The 25,415-nt window shown below is 58.1% G+C and overlaps 2 protein-coding genes across 15 annotated transcripts in view; both read left to right on the forward strand.

Annotated features, from left to right (window-relative positions):
• The window catches only part of LRRC8E (leucine rich repeat containing 8 VRAC subunit E), a 30,656-nt gene extending 17,969 nt beyond the window's left edge, over positions 1-12,687 (forward strand). For 3 of the 8 annotated variants that reach the window (XM_077979831.1, XM_077979833.1, XM_001093244.5), the window contains exons 2-3: positions 5,411-5,553; positions 9,064-12,687. In XM_077979831.1, the coding sequence (XP_077835957.1) occupies positions 5,416-5,553; positions 9,064-11,316 (2,391 nt within the window). In that variant the 5' untranslated portion in view covers positions 5,411-5,415 and the 3' untranslated portion in view covers positions 11,317-12,687. Of the gene's footprint in view, positions 1-348; positions 428-2,736; positions 2,818-3,521; positions 3,665-4,926; positions 5,134-5,410; positions 5,554-9,063 lie in introns of those variants that run through there. The other 5 variants (XM_077979829.1, XM_028839637.2, XM_077979830.1 and 2 more) reach the window with 5 other exon arrangements.
• A 2,167-nt stretch (positions 12,688-14,854) lies between these two features.
• On the forward strand, positions 14,855-25,344 carry MAP2K7 (mitogen-activated protein kinase kinase 7). 7 transcript variants are annotated; one of them, XM_077979849.1, is made up of 13 exons: positions 14,855-15,046; positions 15,429-15,609; positions 16,794-16,841; positions 20,730-20,871; positions 21,036-21,102; positions 21,232-21,345; positions 21,425-21,544; positions 21,690-21,797; positions 21,884-22,063; positions 22,155-22,235; positions 22,331-22,494; positions 23,052-23,097; positions 23,201-25,344. In XM_077979849.1, the coding sequence occupies exons 4-13, from the start codon at positions 20,825-20,827 to the stop codon at positions 23,333-23,335; spliced, it is 1,062 nt and encodes a 353-aa protein (XP_077835975.1). In that variant the 5' UTR covers positions 14,855-15,046; positions 15,429-15,609; positions 16,794-16,841; positions 20,730-20,824; the 3' UTR covers positions 23,336-25,344. The 7 variants fall into 7 exon arrangements, with proteins under 7 accessions (XP_077835975.1, XP_077835972.1, XP_014978196.1 ...); XM_077979846.1 differs by lacking the exon at positions 15,429-15,609; XM_015122710.3 differs by lacking the exon at positions 15,429-15,609 and having other exon boundaries at positions 22,352-22,494.
• The last annotated feature ends 71 nt before the right edge of the window (positions 25,345-25,415 follow it).

Consider the following 25,415-nt stretch of genomic DNA (forward strand, 5'->3'; position numbering starts at 1 on the left):
TGGTGCGATCTTGGCTCATGGCAATCTCCGCCTCCAAGGTTCAAGCGATTCTCCTGCCTTAGCCTCCTGAGTAGCTGGGACTACAAGCACGCGGCACCATGCCCAGCTAATCTTTGTATTTTTAGAGATAGGGTTTCATCATGTTGGCCGGGATGGTCTTGATCTCTTGACCTCGTGATCTACCTGCCTCAGTCTCTCAAAGTGCTGGGATTACAGGTGTGATCCACTGCATCTGTCAGGACCCTATGTCTTAAAAAAAAAAAAAAAAAAGTTGGGCCTTGTGTTCTACAAAACCCCTCTTAGGGCTGAAAACTGCTGGATGTTTCTTCCTTGTTCCCTGCCTCTTAGCATGGGCTGTGCGTGTGGAGGGTCTCACTCTTCCACCCTTCCCCCAGCAGGAACTCACCAACACATATTTTGGAGGCAAGTGGCTTGAGGAGGACCTGGGAGGGAGGAGGGGTGAGGCATGGGTGGAAGGAACCAGGGCTGGTGGGAGCCACATGGTCTTAGGCTGGAAGGCCTTCCAGCCTAGCCTGCTGCAATGCAACACCGCTCTTAGGTGCTTTTGGCAAAGATGCTGTTTTGTTGTTGTTGTTTGATTTTTGAGATAGTTTTGCTCTGTTGCCCAGGCTGGAGTGCAGTGGCGCAATCACGGCTCACTGCAACTTCCACCTCCTGGGTTCAAGAGATTCTCCCGCTTCAGCCGGGCGCGGTGGCTCAAGCCTGTAATCCTAGCTCTTTGGGAGGCAGAGGTGGGTGGATCACGAGGTCAGGAGATCGAGACCATCCTGGCTAACACGATGAAACCCCACCTCTACTAAAAATACAAAAAATTAGCCAGGTGAAGTGGCGGGCACCTGTAGTCCCAGCTACTCTGGAGGCTGAGGCAGGAGAATGGCGTGAACCCGGGAGGCGGAGCTTGCAGTGAGCAGAGATCGTGCCACTGCACTCCAGCCTGGGCAACAGAGAGAGATTCCATCTCAGAAAAAAAAAAAAAAAGAGATTCCCCATTAGCTGGGAGTATAGGCGCCCACTGCCGCGCCCGGCTAATTTATTATTTTTAGTAGACACGGGGTTTTATCATGCTGGCTAGCCTGGTCTCTAACTCCTGACCTCAAATGATCTGCCCGCCTTGGCCTCCCGAAGCATTGGGATTACAGGCATGAGCCACCATGCCCAGCAAGATGCTGCATTTTAATTAAGAGGCTGTCTCCCAAGAGGGAACAGAGCGGTTGCAATCCTACAGGCAGGACCTGGAGGCTGGATGGGTCAGGCTTCGAATGCCACTTGAACTGTAGAAGCTTGAACAAGTTATTTCTCTCCCTTGAGTCTGGAAAACAAAGTCCCCGACATCGACACTGCCTGACTTGGGAGAAAAGGAGGCGTTCAGTGTCTGGTGGAGGAAGCTGAGCGTATATACGTCCCATCGTTGTGTTTTCCCTGGCTCTGCCCCAATTCTTCGAGCCCCTGTTCCCACCACCCCTTCCCCCCACCCCTGCTCAGACAAAGTGGGGGCCTGTCTTGTGTCTGTGGAAATTTAATGGCAGGTTTGTGAGGATCAAGTTTGAGTCATGGAGACAGATAATGATAGCCCCTGTGGCTGCCCCCCGGTCCCCTGAGAGTTTCTGCCTTCTTGTCTGTGATTGTGCACCTGGGATGCCTATTGGTGGAGCTCACACCAGGGTGGCAAGGACAGGAAGTTGGTCCCGGCTCGTGTTTGTGTGCGTTTTGTGTGATTTCTTCTGCAGTCCCCAGAGTCAGTAGTTTTGTTTTGTTTTGTTTTGTTTTGTTTTTTTGAGACGGAGTCTCAATTTGTCACCCAGGCTGGAGTACAGTGGCAAGATCTTGGCTCACTGCAGCTTCTGTCTCCTGAGTTTAAGCGATTCTCCTGCCTCACCCTGTCACCTGTAACCTATCTGGGATTACAGGCATCCACCACCATGCCTGGCTAATTGTTTCGGTATTTTTAGGAGAGACAGGGTTTCATCATGTTGGCCAGGCTGGTCTCGAACTTCTGACCTCAAATTATCCGCCTACTTTGGCTTCCCAAAGTGCTGGGATTACAGGCGAGAGCCACTGCACCCAGCCCGAGTCAGTACTGTTTTGTTTTCTGTTTTTGAGATAGGGTCTTGCCCAGACTGGTTCATGACTCACTGCAGCCTCTAACTCCTGGGTTCAAGCACTCCTCCCACCTCAGCCTTCCAAGTAGCTGGGACTACAGGCATGCACCACCACACCTGGCAAATTTTTAGATTTTTTTTTTTTTTTTTTTTTTGAGACGGAGTCTCGCTGTGTCTCCCACGCTGGAGTGCAGTGGCGTGATCTCGGCTCACTGCAAGCTCCGCCTCCCGGGTTCACGCCATTCTCCCGCCTCAGCCTCCCAAGTAGCTGAGACTACAGGCGCCCGCCACCACGCCCGGCTAGTTTTTTGTATTTTTAGTAGAGACGGGGTTTCACCATGTTAGCCAGGATAGTCTGGATCTCCTGACCTCGTGATCCACCCGCCTCGGCCTCCCAAAGAGCTAGGATTACAGGCTTGAGCCACCGTGCCCGGCCAATTTTTAGATTTTTTTGTAGAAATGGGGTCTCACTATGTTGCCCCGGCGGCTTAAACTCCTGGGCTCAAGCAATCCTCCTGCTTCAGCCTCCCAAAGTGCTGGAATTACAGGCGTGAGCCACCGTGCCCAGCCTGGGGTGAACGTTCTTAGGTAAAGCAACGGAGTACTGTCCCTGCAGGATCCTTCGAGGACTTAATGGATGGCCAGAACTGAAACAGGATGTGAGGCTCCCTGGTGCTGGGTCTGTCCGAAGCTCAGTGTATGTACTTGGACTTTATACCCTCATGCACAAATATCCATGACCTAGAATGACCCCAAGCATCCATTTTGGTGGGTGCAATGTACATATTCATCCCCTGGGGATAGTTGAGCTGTCCTGGTATGTTTCTAGATACTGGTGACCCAGGCAGACTGGGATATTTGTGGCTGGAGTGCAGTGGTGCAATCTCGGCTCACTGCAACCTCCGCCTCCCGTATTCAAGGGGTTCTCGTGCCTCAGCCTCCCGAGTAACTGGAACTACAGGCACCCTCCACCATGACCGGCTAATTTTTGTATTTTTAATAGAGACGGGGTTTCACCATGTTGGCCAAGGCTGGTCTCGAACTCCTAACCTCAAGTGATCTGCCCACCTCAGCCTCCCAAACTATACTTGGCTTTGTGCTTAGGGCAGGGAGTATGAATGAGCATGAGGGCCAGGCGATGGTGTTTGGGACCCTGTGCTCTGGGCACCCCCTTGCATGTATTTGAGTCTGGATGAGTCACCACCTGAGTCAGGGAACCCATGACTTTTTGTTTTTTGTTTTGTTTTTTTTGAGACGGAGTCTCGCTCCATCTCCCAGGCTAGAGTGTGGTGGCACGATCTCAGCTCACCACAACCTCTGCCTCCCGGGTTCAAGGATTCTCCTGCCTAGCTGGGACTACAGGTTCATGCCACCATGCCCAACTAATTTTTGTATTTTTAGTAGAGACGGGGTTTCACCATGCTGGCCAGGCTGGTTTCGAACTCCTGACCTCGTGATCCGCCTGCCTCGGCCTCCCAAAGTGCTAGGATTACAGACGTGAGCCACTGCACCTGGCCCGACTCATGACATTTTACGCTTGCATGGTGAGTCCCCATGTGGGCAGGCGGTACCCACCCCCGTGCCTGCCTGATTCCCCAGACTGAAGTGGGGGCCCCTGAGGGGGTAAAAGGATGTGGTCTTTGGGGACCGCCTGGCCTTTAGCTTGGTGGGTGGAGCCTGCAGCCTACCTTGTTTTTACCCAGGAGTCACCCCAAAATATTGGGGGGACACAGAAACTGAAAAGCGAGGCTCAGGCGCGTCAGAATCATTGGCTGAGCTGTGCGTCAGGGGACCGGGGTTTCCCTAGATTCTTCCTGGGGAGATGGATGGGGAGCCAGAGAGAACTCCCTGATGGGCAGATGCCCTCCTTCCTGGCCAAACCCCTGTGCCCAGTTACAGATTATCTTTGTGTGTTTTTTGAGATGGAGTCTCACTCTTGTCACCCAGGCTGAAGTGCAGTGGCACGATCTCGGTTCACTGCAACCTCCGCCTCCCCAGATCAAGACCCTCCCACCTCAGCCTCCAGAGTAGCTAGGATTACAGGTGTGCTTCACCATGCCCGGTTAATTTTTTATGTATTTTTAGTAGACCTGGGGTTTCACCGTGTTGGCCATGCTGGTCTCGAACTCCTAACCTCAAGTGATCCGCCCGCCTCAGCTTCCCATACTGCTGGAATGACAGGCGTGAGCCACGGCGCCCAGCCCCAGTTACAGATTATCTATCTGGACAAGGACAGGAGGCTCCCAGGACTGGGGGAACTTGGATGTTGGCAGAAGTGGGCTGGTCTAAGGGTCTCCACCTTCCTTGTTCCACTTCAGCCTCTGGGGAAGTGGGCGACTGCCTGGGAGAGTAACATCTCAGCTCATGCCCCACGCCCCAGTGTGACTTGTGGCTGGCCTGTCTGTATCTGCAATAATGATACCTTGGTCTAAAAGGAGACCCTGGGAGCAGACAGAGTGGGCCGGCTAGGAACCTGGCAGCACAGCCCTGGCCTGGTCGTAGGTGTCACCTGACAGCTTTCCATTTGCAAGTCCTCCCTCCTCCTCGGACATCCGGACACCCCATTGCCCCCTCTCAGAGCCAGGTCTCTGGTTTCTGCCTGTGATTCTGGGCTGTAGCCCCTTTAGAAACTCAGGTGTCGTGGTCACCTCTACCCCCAAGGCTGACTAGCCTTCAGCTTGGCCACTCCCTGCCCCTGGGGCCCTGGTAACCAGAGCCAGGCTCCAGCCGGCTTTTCCGGTTGGAGGTTGGAGGTGGTGCCCAGAGTGCCCCTGGAGGGGGTGGAGGGGCCCACCCCCGGAAGTCCTGAGCCTTGTGACACTTTCAGGTGTGGTAGGGGTGAGAGCCGAGGCTGGCCCAGACGCTGAGTGTCTGCGGTCAGGGAGCATCGAGGCAGATTTTTTCAGGCCTTGGTGTCAGGGGTGGGAGAGGAATACCTGGTTTCGGGGAGGCAGCCAAGCAAGGAAGCTGGAGGGCGGCGGCCCTGTGGACTAGCCCTACTGTGCTCTTTGAGGTCAGACAAGTCAGATCAGGTGCAGGGGTGCCCAGAGGGGAACGGTGGCCGCTTGGTTCTGGGCAGGTGGTGATGTCTGCATGGAGGGTGACTGAGGCCAGGCTAAGAGGGAAGTGGGGGGCACACACCTCGGATGTTTGGACAAGTTTGAACAGGGAGGGTCACGGGCAGATGAGGAGCACGGCCCTGCCTGTGTGTGGCTCCTCGGGGTACCCCCTGCAGAGCCTTCCATCCTGAGGGTCTCTCTCTACACCCCCCGTCTCGTCCCCTCCCACAGGCAGCATGATCCCCGTGGCCGAGTTCAAGCAGTTTACGGAACAGCAGCCTGCATTCAAGGTGCTCAAACCCTGGTGGGACGTGCTGGCCGAGTACCTCACCGTGGCCATGCTCATGATCGGGGTCTTTGGCTGCACCCTCCAGGTGAGGTGCTCCCCTGTGAAGGGGGCATGACCAAAGGGGTGGGGTAGGTGTCTGGGGAAGTCAGGAAGCCTTCCCATCACCCAAGAAAGTGAGAGGAAACTGAAGACGGAGCCCCTCAAAGGCCCATCCAGACCCCTTATCTTCCTTACCTCCATAGCCAGGAGCACCAGAGTCCCACATTGCTATGCCATTCCATATCTTTTTTTTTTTTTTGACATAGAGTCTCGCTATGTCGCCCAGGCTACTAGAGTACAGTGGTGTGATCTCAGCTCCCTGCAACTTCTGCCTCCTGGGTACAAGCGGTTCTCCTGCCTCAGCCTCCTGAACAGCTGGGATTATAGGCGCCCGCCCGCCACCATGCTTGGCTAATTTCTGTAGTTTTTTTAGTAGAGACGGGGTTTCACCATGTTATCCAGGCTGGTCTCGAACTCCTGACCTCAAGTGATCTCCCTGCCTGGGCCTCCCAAAGTGTTGGGATTACAGGCGTGAGCCACTGCGCCCAGCCTTTTTTTTTGAGATGGAGTCTCCCTCTGTTGCCCAAGCTGGAGTGCAATGGCACGGTCTCAGCTCACTTCAACCTCTGCCTCCCAGGTTCAAGCAATTCTCCTGCCTCAGCCTCCTGAGTAGGTGGCACTATAGACACATGCCACCACACCCCACTAATTTTCAGTAGAGACAGGGTTTCACTACGTTGGCCAGATTGGTCTTGAACTCCTGACCTCATGATCTCCCCGCCTCAGCCTCCCAAAATGCTGGGATTACAGGCATGAGGCACCACACCCGACCCTTCTTTTTCTTTCTTTTTTTTTTGGCTAAAAAGAGACAGGGGCCGGGCATGGTGGCTCACACCAGTAATCCCAGCATTTTGGGAGGTCAAAGTGGGAGTATCACTTAAGGCCAGAAGTTCGAGACCAGCCTGGCCAACATGGTGAAAACCTGTCCTTACTAAAGATATAAATATTAGCTGGGCATGGTGGTGGACACCTGTAATCCCAGCTACTCGGAAGGCTGAGGCAGGAAAATTGCTTGAACCTGGGAAGTAGAGGTTGCAGTGAGCCGAGATCATACCATTGCACTCCAGCCTGGGCGACAGAGCGAGACTCCATCTTAAAAAAAATAATAAAATAATTGAAAATTAAAATAAAGAGGGTCTCATTCTGTCATCCAGGCTGGAGTGCAGTGGCATGATCACAGCTCAATGCAGCCTTGAACTCCTGGGCTCAAGCAATTCTCCCGCCTCAGCCTCCAGAGTAGCTGGGATTACAGGCACACGCCACCACGCCCAACTGATTTTTTAATTTCACGTTGACACGGGGGTCTTGCTATGTTGCCCAGGCTGGTCTCGAACTCCTGGCCTCAAGCCATCCTCCCACCACGGCCTCCCAAAGTGCTGGGATTACAGGTGTGAGCCACCGTGCCCAGCCCCATATTTTCATAATGCTCAATTTTCTCCCTGGACTCTGGAAAGGGCTGCAATTGCTATATGAGTTTGTTACTTTTTCTGTAACAAAGTAGCAAGGATTGAGGGGCTTTTTTTTTTTTTTTTTTTGAGACGGAGTCTCCCTCTGTCGCCCATGCTGGAGTGCAGTGGCCGGATCTCAGCTCACTGCAAGCTCCGCCTCCCGGGTTCACGCCATTCTCCTGCCTCAGCCTCCCGAGTAGCTGGGACTACAGGCGCCCGCCACCTCGCCCGGCTAGTTTTTTGTATTTTTAGTAGAGACGGGGTTTCACCGTGTTAGCCAGGATGGTCTCGATCTCCTGACCTCGTGATCCACCCGTCTCGGCCTCCCAAAGTGCTGGGATTACAGGCTTGAGCCACCGCGCCCGGCCGGATTGAGGGGCTTAAATACCAGAAATGTTTCCTCTTCTGGGTCTGGTTCTGGAGGCCAGAAGTCCAAGATCAAGGCGTCAGTTGACAGTGAGGGAGAATCTTCCAAGCCTCCCTGCTAGATTATTGTAGCTCCAAGGGTTCCTTGGCTTGTAGATGACATTCTCCCAGTACTTTTCTTTCTTTCTTTTTTTTTTTTTTTAGACTGGAGCCTCCCTCTGTCGCCCAGGCTGGCGTGCAGTGGTGCAATCTCGGCTCACTGCAACCTCTGCCTCCCAGGTTCAAACAATTCTCCTGGCTTAGCCTCCCAAGTAGCCAGGATTACAGGCGTGTGCCACCATGCCCGGCTAATTTTTTTGTTTTTGTATTTTTAGTAGAGCCGCGATTTCAGTATGTTGGCCAGGCTGGACTTGAATTCCTGACCTTGTGATCCTCCTGCCTCCGTCTCCCAAAGTGCTGGGATTACAAGCATGAGCCACCACGCCCAGCCGAGACAGTTTTGTTTTTTTTTTTTTTTTTTTTTTTAGCAAGCTCTGTCACCTAGGCTGGAGTGCAGTGGCGCAATCATAGCTCACTGTAACCTTGTACTCCTGGCCTCAAGCAATCCTCCTCTACCACCCCGACTTGGCCCCTGTCCCACTGCCTCCCAAATGACTGGGATTACAAGCCTGAACCACCACACCCAGCCTCTCCCTGTATCCTCGCGTCATCTTCTCTCTCCGTGTCTGTCTCTGTGTCTATGTTTCCCCTTTCTCTAAGGCGCAGTCATCCTGGGCCCACCCTGCTGGCTTTGTCTTAACTTGACTACCTCTGCAAAGACCCTATTACCAAACAGGAGCCGCCTGACGCAGCTCAAATAATACCACATTCATAAGAATTCGGAGTTGGGACTTCAACATCTTTTCGGGGGACACGATTCAACCCAGTTCCTTTTCTCAAAGACCAGTGCTTTGCTGGTTGCGGTGGCTCATGCCTGTAATCCCAGCACTTTGGGAGACTGAGGCAGGGGACCACTTGAGGCCAAGAGTTCGAGACCAGCCTGGCCGACATAGTGAAACCCCATCTCTACTAGAAATACAAAAATTGGCTGGGCGTGGTACTGCGTGCTTGTAGCCCCAGCTACTCAGGAGGCTGAGGCAGGAGAATTGCTTGAACTGGGAGGGGGACGTTGCAATGAGCCAAGATTGCACCACTGCACGCAGCCTCGGTGACAGAGCGACACTCAGTCTCAAAAAAGAAAAAAAAAAAAAAAGACCAGTGCTTAGAGGTTTAGCAAAACTCTTCCAAAGTCACAGCTGGCTGGCAACAGTCAGAGATGGGGGATGCGGGGGTCTCCCACCTTCAGCCTGTTTTTCCCCCATCTCCCTCATTTTTTTTTTTTTTTAATTAATTATTTTTGAGACGGAGTCCTACTCTGTCGTCCAGGCTGGAGTACAATGGTACGATCTCGGCTCACTGTAACCTCCGTCTTCCAGGTTCAAGCGATTTCTCCTGCCTCAGCCTCCCGAGTAGCTGGGATTACAGGTGCCCACCACCATGCCCGGCTAATTTTGTATTTTTAGTAGAAACGGGGTTTCACCATGTTGGCCAGGCTGGTCTCGAACTCCTGACCTCAAGTGATCCGCCCGCCTCAGCCTCCCAAAGTGCTAGGATTACAGCCCTCAGTCTCTTTTGCTCCTCAGGTGACACAGGACAAGATCATCTGTCTACCCAATCACGAGCCCCAGGAGAACTTATCAGATGCCCCGTGCCAGCAATTGCTGCCTCGGAGGAGCCCTGAGCAGATGGGGGCCCTGCAGGAGGTTAAAGGCCTTAAGAACAATTTGGACCTGCAGCAATACAGCTTCATTAACCAGCTGTGCTACGAGACGGCCCTGCACTGGTATGCCAAATACTTCCCCTACCTCGTGGTCATTCACACACTCATCTTCATGGTCTGCACCAGTTTCTGGTTCAAGTTCCCTGGCACCAGCTCCAAGATCGAACACTTCATCTCCATCCTGGGCAAGTGTTTTGACTCTCCATGGACCACAAGGGCCCTGTCCGAGGTCTCCGGGGAGAACCAGAAGGGCCCAGCAGCCGCCGGACGGGCCTCGGCCACCATAGTGGCCACGGCAGGGGCCGCACCGGGGAAGGCAGGGGAGGGTGAGAAGGAGAAAGTGCTGGCGGAACCAGAGAAGGTGGTGACCGAGCCTCCAGTTGTCACCCTGCTGGACAAGAAGGAGGGTGAGCAAGCCAAAGCCCTGTTTGAGAAGGTGAAGAAGTTCCGTGTGCACGTGGAAGAGGGTGACATCCTGTACACCATGTACATCCGACAGACGGTGCTGAAAGTGTGTAAGTTCCTGGCCATCCTGGTCTACAACCTGGTCTATGTGGAGAAGATCAGTTTCCTGGTGGCCTGTAGGGTGGAGACGTCAGAGGTCACGGGCTACGCCAGCTTCTGCTGCAACCACACCAAGGCCCACCTCTTCTCCAAGCTGGCCTTCTGTTACATCTCCTTCGTGTGCATCTACGGACTCACCTGCATCTACACGCTCTATTGGCTCTTCCACCGGCCCCTCAAGGAGTACTCCTTCCGTTCCGTGCGGGAGGAGACTGGCATGGGGGACATTCCTGATGTCAAGAACGACTTCGCCTTCATGCTGCACCTCATCGATCAGTATGACTCCCTCTACTCCAAGCGCTTCGCCGTCTTCCTGTCCGAGGTCAGCGAAAGCCGTCTAAAGCAGCTCAATCTCAACCACGAGTGGACGCCGGAGAAGCTTCGACAGAAGCTGCAGCGCAACGCTGCAGGTCGGCTGGAGCTGGCCCTCTGCATGCTTCCGGGACTGCCCGACACCATCTTTGAGCTCAGTGAGGTGGAGTCACTTCGGCTGGAGGCCATCTGCGATATCACCTTCCCCCCGGGGCTGTCGCAGCTGGTGCACTTACAAGAGCTCAGCTTGCTCCACTCGCCCACCAGGCTACCCTTCTCCTTGCAGGTCTTCCTGCGGGACCACCTGAAGGTGATGCGCGTCAAATGCGAGGAGCTCCGCGAGGTGCCGCTTTGGGTGTTCGGGCTGCGGGGCTTGGAGGAGCTGCACCTGGAGGGGCTTTTCCCCCAGGAGCTGGCTCGGGCGGCCACCCTGGAGAGCCTCCGGGAGCTGAAGCAGCTCAAGGTATTGTCCCTCCGGAGCAACGCCGGGAAGGTGCCAGCCAGTGTGACCGACGTCGCCGGCCACCTGCAGAGGCTCAGCCTGCACAATGATGGGGCCCGTCTGGTTGCCCTGAACAGCCTTAAGAAACTGGCGGCATTGCGGGAGCTGGAGCTGGTGGCCTGCGGGCTGGAGCGCATCCCCCACGCGGTGTTCAGCCTGGGCGCCCTGCAGGAACTCGACCTCAAGGACAACCACCTGCGCTCCATCGAGGAAATCCTCAGCTTCCAGCACTGCCGGAAGCTGGTCACGCTCAGGCTATGGCACAACCAGATCGCCTATGTCCCCGAGCACGTGCGGAAGCTCAGGAGCCTGGAGCAGCTCTACCTGAGCTACAACAAGCTGGAGACCCTGCCCTCCCAGCTCGGCCTGTGCTCGGGCCTCCGTCTGCTGGACGTGTCCCACAACGGGCTACACTCCCTGCCACCCGAGGTGGGCCTCCTGCAGAACCTACAGCACCTGGCCCTCTCCTACAATGCCCTGGAGGCCCTGCCCGACGAGCTCTTCTTCTGCCGCAAGCTTCGGACATTGCTTCTGGGTGACAACCAGCTGAGCCAGCTCTCGCCCCACGTGGGTGCCCTCAGGGCCCTCAGCCGCCTGGAGCTCAAAGGAAACCGCCTTGAGGCGCTTCCGGAAGAACTTGGCAACTGTGGGGGGCTAAAGAAGGCGGGGCTCCTGGTGGAAGACACCCTTTACCAGGGTCTGCCGGCAGAGGTGCGGGACAAGATGGAGGAGGAATGAAGCCGGGGTGGGGCCGTTTTAGGTAGGGCCTTAAAAATGCTTCCGCCCTGGAATCTCAACCATTGTCTTCCAAGACAGCTGTGTCAGCTTTCAGGGACCCAGGAGGATCTGGGGCTGGTTTGTCTGAGGGGAGAGAGAGGATGTTGTGGAGTTGGGGTGGAACCTGGTATGGAGGGATTAACTCAGTCATGGGATTCTCCAAAACCACACCTGTGTGTCTGGCAGCCTGGCTGGCCTTGCTCCCATCCCTAGACCAGAACTGCTGCCTCTCCCTGTATATTCCAGCTCAATTAGTGCCACATATGGGGGAAAGGACACATCCCAGTGGGATTTCCAAGACTTCCCCTCCCCATGCAACAGACAAAGCAACTTACATCTGGGGTTCTCTCCCAAGGAGAGGACACAGACACAGTTGTTCGCCGTGTTGTATGTGAGCTCAGAACAATGGTTCTCATTTGGCTAAGCAGCAAAATCACCTAGGGAGTCGGTGCAAAACAAAATACCCCAGTCCCCACCCCTGAAAGACTGACTCAGGAGGTTTGGTTGGGGGCCAGGAGTCTGTTCCTAAAGAAGTATCCCAGGTAGTTCTGGTGCAAGTAAGTGGTCCTGACATGGCATGTTGGGAAATGCTGATGTAGGCCGGGCGCGGTGGCTCATGCCTGTAATCCCAGCAGTTTGGGAGGCCGAGGCGGGTGGATCATGAGGTCAGAAGATTGAGACCACCCTGCAGAACACGGTGGAACCCTGTCTCTATTAAAAATACAAAAAACATTAGCCGGGCGTGGTGGTGGGTGCCTGTAGTCCTAGCTACTTGGGAGGCTGAGGCAGGAGAATGGTGTGAACCCGGGAGGCGGAGCTTGCAGTGAGCCGAGATTGCACCACTGCACTCCAGCCTGGGTGACAGAGCAAGACTCCATCTCAAAAAAAAAAAAAAGCAATTTTGATGTAAAGGTATCATGGCTGGGCTCTGTGGCTCATGACCGTAATCCCAGAACTTTAAAGAGGCTGAGGCAGGAGGATGGTTGAGCTCAGGAGTTTGAGATTAGCCTGGGCAACATAGTGAGACCCCACCTCTGCCAAAAAAAAAAAAGGGTATCCAAATATCTAGATTCTGATTTCTTTTGAGGTCCTAGACCCTTTAAGAAACTGATGAAGCCAGGCACCTCCTTCCTCAGGAAAATGTACAAATACACACAAAGCTCTTCAGGCAGCTGATAGATTTCCCCCAGAGAGATATTCAAGGACTTCCTAAGGTGTGCGGACTCCAGGGTTAGGACACCTGCTATAGAGGTGACATTTTTCCAAGGACAGGTAGGGACTTTGGTCTTGACTGTTCCTTGAGTGCTTAATAAATAATACTAATTATGCAAATTCTAGTTTTGATCTTTTATGTGCACTCCTGTCATTGTCTAAAACTGTTTATTAGGGCCAGACATAGTGGCTCATGCTTGTAAACCCAGCGCTTTGGGAGGCTGAGGTGCGAGGATCACTTCAGCCTAAGAGTTTGAGACCAACCTGGGCAACATAGTGAGATCTCATCTCTACAAAAACATACCAAAAACAGTTGGCCAGGTGTGCTGATGCGTGCCTGAGGTCCCAGCTACTAGGGAGGCAGAGTCAGGAGGACTGCTTGAGCCCAGGACCCAGGAGGTTGAGGCTGCAGTGAGCTGTGATTGCACCACTCCACTCCAGCCTGAGCAACAGAACAAGACCCTGGTTTCTTTTGTTTTGTTGTGTTTTTTTGAGATGGAGTCTGGCTCTGTCGCCCAGGCTGGAGTGCAATGGCACAATCTTGGTTCACTGCAACCTCCACCTCCTGGGTTCAAGCAGTTCTCTGCCTCAGCCTCCCAAGTAGCTGGCATCACAGGCGCCTGCCACCATGCCCGGCTAATTTTCGTAGTTTCACCATCTTGGCCAGGCTGGTCCTGAACTCCTGACCTCGTGATCCACCTGCCTCAGCCTCCCAAAGTGCTGGGATTACAGGCGTGAGCCACTGCGCCCGGCCTGACCCTGTTTCTAAAAATAAGTAAATAAATAAATATTAACCTTTTATTTAGTTTGCTTTCAAGATGGAGTCTCGCCCTGTTGCTCAGCCTGGAGTGCAGTGGCGCCATCTGGGCAATCTCCCCCTCCCCGGTTCAAGCGATTCTCCTGCCTCAGCTTCCTGAGTAGCTGGGATTACAGGCGCTGACACACCATGCCTGGCTTTTATGTAATTTTAGTACACATGCGGGTTTTGCCAAATTGGCCAGGTTGGTCTCAAACTCCTGACCGCCCACCTCGGCTTCCCAAAGCGCTGGGATTACACGTGTAAGCCACCATGCTCCGCCAATATTAACCTTTTATTTCACGTGACCAAGGCGCACCCGTGTGCCAGAATCAAGGCTGAGTCTCTTGTTCTCAGAGCAGAGGCACAGAAGGCCGCCTGGAAGAGGGGAAGGTACAGACCTCAGCACTACACTTGTGTGCGTTCCATCCACAAGTCGTCACCAGAGGAGTTCCGACAAGCCTGTAACACTCATCCCAAAGTGTTCCCTCGTTGGGCCAGAAGCTGGAAGGGTACTTGGCAGAGCCTGCCTGGCCCTGGCCACCTCCCAGGTGTCTCTGCAAAATCAGAACCTCCTTCTCGCATCTAAGAGCAGAGGGAAGCTGCTCTTGGGGGATCCCTGGGTTCCAGATGAGACATTTCCCCAGCACCCCTCGGACCACTTAAAGGAGTGGTTTAGGCTGCCGGGGACCCAGGCACGAGCACCTAACCCCAGGGCCCCTCCTCAGGAATTGTGCACGTGTAGGCGCTGGGCTCACGTTCCCGGTGCGAGAGAGATGACGGGAGGCGTCTTGAGGTTCCGTGTGGGTCTGGCCAACAACTCTGGCCTTGGCCCCGTCCCCGAGGTCAAGGGTCACACCGTCGGGTTCCCATGGCCGTCCCCTCCCGCCTGGTTTCGGCCAACTCTGAGCCTGCTCGTACTGGCAAGAAGGAAAAGGGCTCTCGACGGAGCCTAATTACGGTGAGGAGGGGGCACCCCGCTGCCAGCAGGAGGCTAGGAGGCAATTAAGCACAAGAGGAATCCTAATAATGCACCATCAGTGAGGAAGGCATTCCGAAAGGACGCCCAAGCCGACCGTGAAAAGCGAGGAGGTTGAGGTTGCACCGCCGTGGAGACCAAGAATCGACTGCCGCTTGGGAAAGAGGTTCCAGAAATGCGCATGCGCAAAAGCCACGCGCGCGAACACGGTTTCCCCTGCCTAAGCATGCGTACCGCTCTCACCGCCCACTGCCATCAGAAGAATGGTGTTTCCTCGCAGCGCCTCTCTCTGGAGCGATCCGGAATTGGCGCGTGCGCAGTACGGTGGCAGTGGCGAGGAAGGCGGGGGTTGCACGTTGCCTGCCTCGAGCTCTAGGTGGGCGTCATCCTTCGGGCTGAGCCGAAGCACGCACGCGCGGAGGTTCGCACGCGGGGAAGGGCGGGTGCGCGCCGCGGGCATGCGCCATGCGGGGCGAGACGGCGGCTCGGCGGGGTCATCCGGGCGCAGGCGCAGTGCGGTGTTTGTCTGCCGGACTGACGGGCGGCCGGGCGGTGCGCGGCGGCGGTGGCGGCGGGGAAGATGGCGGCGTCCTCCCTGGAGCAGAAGCTGTCCCGCCTGGAAGCAAAGCTGAAGCAGGAGAACCGGGAGGCCCGGCGGAGGATCGACCTCAACCTGGATATCAGCCCCCAGCGGCCCAGGCCCAGTAAGCACGGCGGCGTGGGGGAGGGGGCGGGCGGGCGGGGCGGGGCGCGCGCCGCGGGAGGCCCCGCCCCCGCCACAAGGCCCCGCCCCCGCTTCCGGGGCGCTTCGCGCTCCTCTCAGCCCCCCCGCTGTGGGCTCGCGGGGCGAGGGTCACGGTGACCCGGGGGGCGTGGGGCCGGCGAGCTCTGGGGGGTTTGCACCCTCGGGGCCTGGGAGCCCAGTCCCTGGACCCAGGAGAGGCCCCCAGCTGATGACCCGCCCCCATCGCCGTGATCCTCTGGGTCGGGCTTCCCCGACTCCACGCGACCGTGACCACATCCAGGTCGCCCCGAAAACACAGACATGTCCCCTTTGACCTGATGTTACCACTCTCGTCATCTCAGGGACTGTCTGGCGCCCCCCTCCCCCGACCTGGGGGCTTGTCAGCCCCGTGCAGCGGACGATCTACGCACACGCGCACGCCTGGCCCGGGGACACCTGAGGTTACTTTACCACAGAGAGCCCCTCCCCAACTCTTCTGACCCGAGGATTCTCCCTCTCGCTCTCCCTGTGACCGTGTCTGGGGTGAGGGGATGGGGGGGCTCCCTTCTCCTCTGCGCCCCGTGACAGTGACTTTGGCATTGGGCTCAGCAGACCCCCCTCCCACATACATCAGGCCCCCTCAAACCCCTGTGACCAGTTTCACTGTCACCATCTTGGTGAGCGTGTGGTGTCTGATCTCTCCAGAAATGCACATCGACCCCCAGCCAGCCCGGTGACTTTGTCACCTGTTTTCAAGTGATGGCTCCCCTTCCCTTCACACCCACACCCACCTGATCTGGGGACACCTGAGGCCAGTGTGACTCTAGGCCTGCCCCCGACCCCCCAGCACACATCCTCCTGCTTTCTGATCAATCCCACCATCTCCGTACCTACTTCCCTGAAACCTTGTCATCCTAGATCAGTACCTCTCACTGTGCACACTCTTGGCTTGGGAACACTGACCATATCTAGTCTCTTGGCTTTTTCCCCAAGAGCCTGGTCTGTAAATCCTCTGGGCTGGAGGGAATCAGATTTTCAAACCCTGCGAACACCACCCCTGACCCGTGATCCTTTTTGTGTCTTTCTTGATCCAGTAAAATGCTCTCATGTGTCCTCTGATGTGACCTTTGTAGTTTATTTAGCTCTCTATGGAGTCATTAGGACAGACGAGAAAGGTACCCCCTGTATGTGGGCACCCCACCCCATTCCCTGGTCACCCAGCCTGACCTTCACAACCTGACACTCTCCTGTCACTCTCTCTCCTGACCTGAGTCAGCATGGGTTCCTCCTTGGGGAATTCCATGGAGGTGGAGATTGTGGCACAGGACACTGCCTGGGACAAGAAGCCCAGCTAAGACACGGGTCCCTGCTAGCCCCTGGGGCTGCCCTCCCTGGCCCCTGAGTGGATGAGACAGGGTGGGGTCCAGGGTCCCCGGTGCCTTCAGGGGTGGCGGGGTGCCTTCATGGGTGGCCGTTCCCATGCAGAGCTAGGAGGCCGGTGGCAGGCAGGCCCCCGAGGAGTCCCCTCCAGGTGTCTGTGTCTGTGTCAGCTCCATCCCATCCTCCCCGCCCTCCCCATCTCTGTCGGTTCCTGGCCATCTCTGCAGTTCGGTGCCTCCCCCCCCTCCTCCTCGTTTATGATTTGATTTCTTTTCTTTTGGACGAATCGGTCGTTTCTGTTGTGATTTATCGTGGTGTTGTTTTTTTTCTTCCTTCTCCCCATCCAGTTATTGTGATCACTCTAAGCCCTGCTCCTGCCCCGTCCCAACGAGCAGGTACCAGCCTTTTTATCATCGCTGCTTGGACATCTGCACCATTGACCTAACCGCTGCCCCGGCCGCAGAATGGCGTCCCCCGGCCCCCATGCTCTGTGTGTGTCCCCATGTCCCTTCCCCTCTCACTTTCTCTCTCACTCCACTCAAGCAGCGGTCAGCCCAGCCCGGCCTCTTCTGTCCTCCCTCCTCCTCCCCCTCCCTTCCTCTCGCCTCCATTTTGGACTCCCTGGAGGAGGAGGTGGGCTCCCCACTGAATGGGAGTCTATGGCCTTCAAGGGCGTGCACGCCTGTGTGTGTGTAACTGAAAGAGAAAGTCGGGCCTGGTGGGTGGCCTGTGCCTATGGATCCCTCTCAATAACTAGATGAACACATAGCACTCCCCCTCCCCGGGTGCCATAGCATCCCTGGGCGCCAGGGACACAGCAGTGAATAGAACAGACGGAGCCCCTCTCCTCTGTAGCGGGGGCTGTAGTAGGGGGGCCCATTGGACAGGGAGCACATTCCCACCAGAGAGAACATTCTAGCCGGGTGAGTGGCCCTGCAGGGGGCCAGCCTGGGGGAACCTCTGGAGAAGGTGAGCATTGAACAAAGCTGCTGGGGAGGCCTGGCACAGTGGCTCATACCTGTAATCCCAACACTCAGGGAGGCTGAGACAGGAGGATCATCTGAGCCCAGGAGGTCGAGGCTACAGTGAGCCATGATCACACCACTGCACCCCAGCCTGGGTGACAGAGTAAGATCCTGTCTCAAAAATTTAAAAAACGGGCCAGGCGCAGTGGCTGATGCCTGTAATTTCAGTATTTTGGGAAGCCAAGGAGGGTGGATCTCTTGAGGTCAGGAGTTCGAGACCAGCCTGACCAACATGGTGAAACCCTGTCGCTATTAAGAATGCAAGACATTAAGCCAGGCGCGGTGGCTCACACCTGTAATCCCAGCACTTTGGGAGGCCAAGGCGGGTGGATCACCTGTGGTCGGGAGTTCGAGACCCCAACATAGAGAAACCCCGTCTCCACTGAAAATACAAATCAGGCGGGCATGGTGACGCATGCCTGTAATCCCAGCTACTCGGGAGACCGAGGCAGGAGAATAGCTTGAACCCGGGAGGCGGAGGTTGCAGTGAGCCGAGATCACTCCATTGCACTCCAGCCTGGGCAACAAGAGTGAAACTCCATCTAAAAAAAAAAAAAACAAAAGAGATTAGGTGGAAGTTGCAGTGAACTCAGGTCGTGCCACTGCACTCCAGCCTGGGCAACAGAGCAAGACTCCGTCTCAAAACAAAACAAAACAAATGTAAAAAGCGTCTTGAAGGAGGTGGGGGGAGAGAAGACAGCCCTGCCCGGGCTCTGAGCGTAGTGCCAGCCTGTGGTGGGCATGCAGGCTGTGCCCCATGCCTGTGTTGGGAGAGGGAGTAGATGAGGTGCCTGGCCCTGTGAGTGACTGTGAGTGTGTGTGTGTCCGATGGGCAATGGGGACTCTGTCCCAGCTGCACGGGTGTTGGGTCCACAGCGGCACGCCCCGCGTGTGTGTTGTGCTTGTGTGCACTTGCACGGCGTGCGTGTGCATGTTGACATGGCAGCCTGCACACCTGTGGCTCCTGTCAGCACACACGTGCCCTCCAGCCTCTCGCTCTCTCTCATCCGTTCTTTCTCTCTCATCCTCACCCTCTTGCTGTCACTCCACCCTCCTGAGCTGCCATGTGGCCATCACCACCGCTGTGGCCTCTGTTCTCAGGGCCTTTGTGTACCTCCTTCCCCCAGTGCCTACCTGAGCCCTCCCTTCCATTCCCCCGTGCTCCAGTCTGCAGGCCAGCAGCCTCCTCCCCAGGCTCTGGGGCTGCCCTCAGAAGGCCTGGTGGGCTGTGCCGGGGAGGGGGCCCACAGGACTCCTCGAGGGCTGTGGTCCTCACCCCCTGAGTGCAGGGCGGGAGTGGGACTCAGATACTCTCTGAGGGCGGGAACCACGCAGTATCTCAAGAGACACCAGGTGCACAGGGGTTGGGGGCTGGGTGTGAGGAGAGCACAGGCCCTCGGGAGCCAGAAGAGGATCGGGGCTGTGGCTCGGGCCATGGACAGAGCAGAGGCACAAGGACCTGAAGAAGCAGAGGGGGGAACCTGGCCAACGCAGCGAGATCCCGTCTCTACTAAAAAGACAAAGATTAGTTGGGCATGGTGGCGTGTGCCTATAATCCCAGCTACTCAGGAGGCTGAGGCAGGAGAATCACTTGAACCTGGGAGGTGGAGGTTGCAGTGAGTTGAGATCACGCCATTGCACTCCAGCCTGGGCGACAGAGTGAGAACCTATCTCGAAAAAAAAAGAAAAAAAAAAGCACCAGTGGGAGGTGACATGGTGCTGTGGAGGCTGCAGTGGCCAGGACAGCGGGAGGGGCACGGGAGGTGAGGCCTCTAGGCCAGTTAGGAAAGCTGGGCCTGACTGTGTCCCCAGGTCCCCGGAGCCCTTCCCCAGCTCCTGCCTGGTCCTCCAGGAGGGGAGCAAGGGGACACAGCTCCTGCAGGGGCTGGTGGGACCAGGTAGGGGCAGTGCTGGGCCTCCTGATTGAGACTGAGGTCAGCGTCCTCCTGCCTCTTCTACTGGCTGAGATCAGGGTCCCAGGCACCCAGGGGAGGGACGGGGTTTAGCTGCCAGCATGGAGCGGGTCTGTCTGTTCGTGTTAGTCCCTGGGCACCAGTCACCAGGAGCCTGCAGAACTGTGGGAAGAAAAGGTGGACGAGGCAGGAGGAAGAGAGGGGGCTGTCCGTTGAGGGCTTTGGGAGAGCGGCAGGCCCCAGCCCCTGTGGGAGGGGCACCTTGGGAGGTGTGTGTAGCTGTTGTCAGGGCCTCTGGGATGTGAGGTGTCAGGATTGGCTCCTCTGGAGGCCACGTTGGCATCCCGGCCTCTGTTCCTGCACCCCATCGCCAGCCCAGCCAGGGAGACCCTAGCTCCTCCAGGAAGCTGCCCTCCTGTCCCAGGCCCCTCTCTGGCCTGTCTGTGCAGTGCCTCCTCTGGGCACCTGGGCCCAAGTCTTGGTTTCTGTCTGTCTGTCTGTCTCCTGCCCTCCCACCCCTAATGCTGCCTGCCTGCCCCAGGGTGCCCGCCGCCTGCCCGCCCGCTGTAGCATGCCCGAGCTGCCCGCATGCAGGCTGCTGGATGAGCCAACCCCTGCCTGGCCCAGCATTGGCCCCACCTGGTCCCGCCAGCCCCTGCAGGAGCTGTGCCCCCCAACTCTCTTCCCAGATGATGCAGGCCCCCTGAGGTCCTGTCCTGCCCCCACGGGCCCCAGCTCTGCAGGCCAGGCCGGGAGGCCCCCGTGTCAGCCCACTGGCCCGAGGGGGCCCTCCTGACCCCGGAACAGAACATGGGGCAAGGCAGCCTGAAACCTGGGTCTCGTGCCCACTGCCTCCCCAGGGTGGCCCCGCTCGCTCTCGTCTGGGAGCCAAGTTTAGTGCTACCAGCAGGGCCACAGCCCGGGCCAGCCCTGGCAGGCACTCCACCCCCGCCTATCCAGCCTGTGGGCGCTGTGGTCCTGGGCCTGCTTCCTGGGCAGAAGTGGGAGGAAGCGCCCACACCTGTCAGGGAGGCTGCCCGGCCGAGGGACACCTCAGGTCCCCGTCTCATTTCTCCGTCAGCGTAGACTTGGGGCTCCCTCTCCCCTGCCAGCCTCTTCCATTTCTTTCCACGTCAGGGGATGAGACAAGGGACCCTGAGGACAGTCTGGGGTGGGAGGGAGACCCCAGCTCCTCCAGCCCAGCAGGGCAGGGGCTGTGCCGGCCTAGCTAGGGAAGCCCAGGAGGGGAAGGTGAGGGTCCCGACCTCTCCCTGGAGTGCCAGATGTGGAGCTGAGACCAGCTGGGTGCTGACCCCTCCCCTGCCACTGGTTCTCACCCCCCCAGCCCTGCAGCTCCCGCTGGCCAACGATGGGGGCAGCCGCTCGCCATCCTCGGAGAGCTCCCCGCAGCACCCCACGCCCCCCGCCCGGCCCCGCCACATGCTGGGGCTCCCGTCAACCCTGTTCACGCCTCGAAGCATGGAGAGGTGAGCCAGGGGCCTGGCAGGGTTGGGTGGGAAGCAGCATTGAGGGGCCACCGTGCCAGCCTCGGGGAGGGCGGTTAAACCGGTGAGAACCCCGGTATGGGGGGCTGGGGTGGCCAACCTAAGGTCAGGACCCACCTCCACCGGCACCTGCTCCGTGTCCCCAGCATTGAGATTGACCAGAAGCTGCAGGAGATCATGAAGCAGACGGGCTACCTGACCATCGGGGGCCAGGTACCACCTTCACTGTGGCGGGAGAGGGAGGAGGCCCAGCCAGGCTGGACCCATCCTGGGGGTGCCAGTGGGGGGCGGGGGGCGGTGACAGAGGCCCCGGGGACCCTCCAACCCTCCCTCTCCTCCCAGCGCTACCAGGCAGAAATCAATGACCTGGAGAACTTGGGTGAGATGGGCAGCGGCACCTGCGGCCAGGTGTGGAAGATGCGCTTCCGGAAGACCGGCCACGTCATTGCCGTTAAGGTGAGCCTTGGCGGCTACCCCAGCTGCGCCCCACACCCCGGGCCGGTGCTAAGACTCCCTCCTGTCCCTGCCTGTGCAGCAAATGCGGCGCTCGGGGAACAAGGAGGAGAACAAGCGTATCCTCATGGACCTGGATGTGGTGCTCAAGAGCCATGACTGCCCTTACATTGTGCAGTGCTTTGGGACGTTTATCACCAACGTGAGTCCCCAGCCGTGCCAGGTGCCCCCCCCCCGCACCCTGCAGGGTCTCCTCCTCCCTCACCCCCTGCCCCTTCCCAGGGAGCAGAGCCTCTGGGGGCTGGGCCAGAAGACACAGCTCCCCCGGGAACCCCCTCTTACTGCAGACGGACGTCTTCATCGCCATGGAGCTCATGGGCACCTGTGCCGAGAAGCTCAAGAAGCGGATGCAGGGCCCCATCCCCGAGCGCATCCTGGGCAAGATGACAGTGGCGGTGAGTGGCCAGGGGGGGCGTGCACCGGGCAGGTGGCCTTGGGCCTGTGCCCCCGGTCACATGCACCCTCTTCTGCCTACCTGCAGATTGTGAAGGCGCTGTACTACCTGAAGGAGAAGCACGGTGTCATCCACCGCGACGTCAAGCCCTCCAACATCCTGCTGGACGAGCGGGGCCAGATCAAGCTTTGCGACTTCGGCATCAGCGGCCGCCTGGTGGACTCCAAAGCCAAAACGCGGAGCGCCGGCTGTGCAGCCTACATGGCGGTGAGTGGGGGCCCTCCAGCGGGGGAGGGGTGGGGCCTGGGAGCCCGGCCCAGACTTGGAGATACATCTTCTCCTCCTCCTCCTCCTGTAGCCCGAGCGCATTGACCCCCCAGACCCCACCAAGCCAGACTATGACATCCGGGCCGATGTATGGAGCCTGGGCATCTCGTTGGTGAGTTGGGGCCCTGCCCCTTTTCTCTAGCCAGGAGTGAGGGCTTCTGGGGGACTCTGAGGGAGGAGAGCACAAACCTGTCCTGGCCGGTCCAGCCCTGCCCATCTCCCTCCCAGGTGGAGCTGGCAACAGGACAGTTTCCCTACAAGAACTGCAAGACGGACTTTGAGGTCCTCACCAAAGTCCTACAGGAAGAGCCCCCGCTTCTGCCCGGACACATGGGCTTCTCGGGGGACTTCCAGTCCTTCGTCAAAGACTGGTGAGACCCTCCCTCCGCTTGGGAGGTCAGGGGCAGCCCGCTGCTCTGGGCAGCTGGGGAGGCAAGGCGGGAGCGGAATGGAGGCCCCACCCTGGGATGGGTGGATGCGGCTGTGGGCGGGCTCGTGGCTGGTGGCTGCAGACAGGAGCTGGAGCTGGTACCTGGGGAGCCACGACCTGGGTTTGGACCTGCCCGAGGGGACAGCCAGCCCTGCAGCATTTGGCAGGGTGGCTGTGGGAGATTGTGAGCACGCTTCTGCAGCGGACACAGCTACAAGTGCAGGAGGGCCATGTCCGATTCTCTCGGAAGCCCCACCCAAGTTTCTGGGGGCCTCAGCCAGCTCTGACCCCGAGTCAGGCCCTTGCCACCTAGCCAGGAGGCTCCAGGACTCACAGTTGCTCCCAGCCGTCAGCCGGGGTCCTGAGGACATCCACAGCTCCTTCCGCCACACACATCTTGGGGACCGCTGGCTCCTTGGGGAGGGCCTGACCACGGGGGTGGGACCAGCATCTCCTCCTGCCCTGCTCTCACATCTGTCTTCCGTTCTCTTCCTCTAGCCTTACTAAAGATCACAGGAAGAGACCAAAGTATAATAAGCTACTTGTGAGTACCTGGGGCCCTCCCAGTCCCCGTCCTGTCCCTGCAGCGGCGCGAGGCCCGGAGGGAAGACCCTCTCCTCCTAAGCCCCACCCCCTCGGGCCCACAGGAACACAGCTTCATCAAGCGCTACGAGACGCTGGAGGTGGACGTGGCGTCCTGGTTCAAGGATGTCATGGCGAAGACTGAGTCACCGCGGACTAGCGGCGTCCTGAGCCAGCCCCACCTGCCCTTCTTCAGGTAGCTGCTTGGCGGCGGCCAGCCCCACAGGGGGCCAGGGGCATGGCCACAGGCCCCCCTCCCCACTTGGCCACCCAGCTGCCTGTCAGGGGAGACCTGGGACCTGGACGGCCACCGAGGGCTGAGGACAGAGTGGGGGGTGCCCACCCACCCCCCCGCCCCGGGCCTACCAGGCCCCCGCCCTTCCCACCCCGGGGTAAGCCGGCCGTGTGCGTCCCCCGACAGACACTGTGAACGGAAGACAGCAGGCGGCGAACAGAGTCGCTGTTCATTCAGCCGCAGCCTCTGGGCCGGGGCGGCCCCCAGGGGCCAGGAGAGAGCCCCCGAGTCCCGCAGCCACCACGCTCCCAGCGTGCTGTGCCCTTCGCCACTCCCACGCACCTGTTTCTCCTCCGTCACCCTCTGTCCTCCGCTCTACCTCTCTGTCCTTGTCTGGCTCTCCTGTCACCCTCCCTGCCTCTGTCTCCTGGCCTGAGCCTGTGCCCAGCCACCTCCTGACAGGTCCCCTGGGTCTGCATAGGTCTCCCGTGGCGCAATGAGTCAGCGGCCCCCAGCAAGGCGGTGTGGGCATTGCCACTGCTGCCAGATGGGGCTGCGCGCGCTTTCTCTCTCTCTCTCTTTGATCTCAGGGGGTCCTTTTTGGAGTTTATTGTATTTTATTGTACTTGGTGGGGTGTTTGGGGTGGTGGGAGGAGAGCTTGTTCTCATGGGGTTTGTCGGTACCTTCAGAAACTTTTACCAAAGTCACGTTTAGCTGCTTGTTGTGTGGCCCCAACTGCCCTCGGGCACTGGGGGGCTGGGCTGGGGCCGCTGCTCTGGGGTCTCTGGGAGCCACAGCTTGGGGGTGAGTTGAAGACCTCAGGGGGTGCGGAAGGGTCTGCGGGGCCCTCACTGCACAGGATGGCCTTCAGGGAAGGTGGGCACGGGGCATGGCGCAGAGCAGGTGACCGGAGGGAGTCGGTGACAGAGCGGGGCCAAGGGAGGGGTCCGGAGGGAGTCCGGGATCGAGGGCAGAGGGAGTGGATATGGGGGTTTGAGGACGTATGACAAGCTTCAGCAGGGGTGGGGGCCGGGCTGAGGGTGGGGGTGTGAGGCGGTCACCCCCATCGTGCCCTTGGCCGTTCCTCCACTCACCCACCTGGCCCAGCCCACGTTGAGGTGCAGGACTGGGAAGGCCCGAGTGTGTGCACCGGGGGCCCAGGCCAGGTGCCCCCCAGAGCCCGCTGGGGTGGCCAGAGCAGGAGGGGGTGTGTTTCCTTTTTGTGGGTGTTGCATGCAAATCAAGTGGACAAGAAAAAATAAAACAAAAAACAAGAAAAAAAAAACAAAATCCCGTAAAACCACAAAGAAAAACCAACACCAAAGGCGCAGAAGCCGGCTGGCTGTGGCGGGGGCAGCGTAGGTAGCATCCCTCTCCTCTCACCTAGCCTGTTGACTCTTGTTATGATATTCACAAAACGCCGCATGTTTAAAAAGTCATAGACGTCATCTTCTCTCTGCCCCCAGCGGGGAACGCCACCTTCTCTTGCCCCTTGGTCCGTTTGTCGGGCCAGGGGTCTGCTGGGTGGGGGTGCCAACAGGCCTGGCCCTTTTCTCCTCCCGTGTCCAGCCATGGGGGCCTCTGCGGATTCCCGGAAGGTTGCATGGCTGGTCCCAGGACCAGCACAGGCCTGAGGCCGGGCTGCCTGGTTTTATTTTTATTTAACTTTATTTTCTGTTTTATGAGTGTGTGTCCGCCCACCCCCACCCCCTTCAGTGTTAAGTGGGGAGCCCTGGGGGAGTCGATCCTGCCTCCCAGCCTCTCCCAAGACCTCCCCCCTCGTCACCAGCCATCCCTCTGGACCAGGCAGAGGGCGGACCGGGCGGGCAGGGGCCTGAGGGTGGCTCGGGCCAGCCCACCAGCCAGTGGACCCCTCCTCAGGCCGCCAGTGGCGCCCTGCCCCTTTTTAAAACAAAATGCCCACATTTGTAAACCCTTAGACGCTTGAGAATAAATCCCTCCCTTTTCTTCCACCGAGTCTGTGGTGTGTCATGGGCCTGGCAGGGCGAGGGGGCAAGGGGGTGGGTGTCGGGGGAGGCCTCTG

This window comes from Macaca mulatta, chromosome 19 (assembly GCF_049350105.2).
Source record: "Macaca mulatta isolate MMU2019108-1 chromosome 19, T2T-MMU8v2.0, whole genome shotgun sequence".
Lineage (NCBI taxonomy): Eukaryota > Metazoa > Chordata > Mammalia > Primates > Cercopithecidae > Macaca > Macaca mulatta.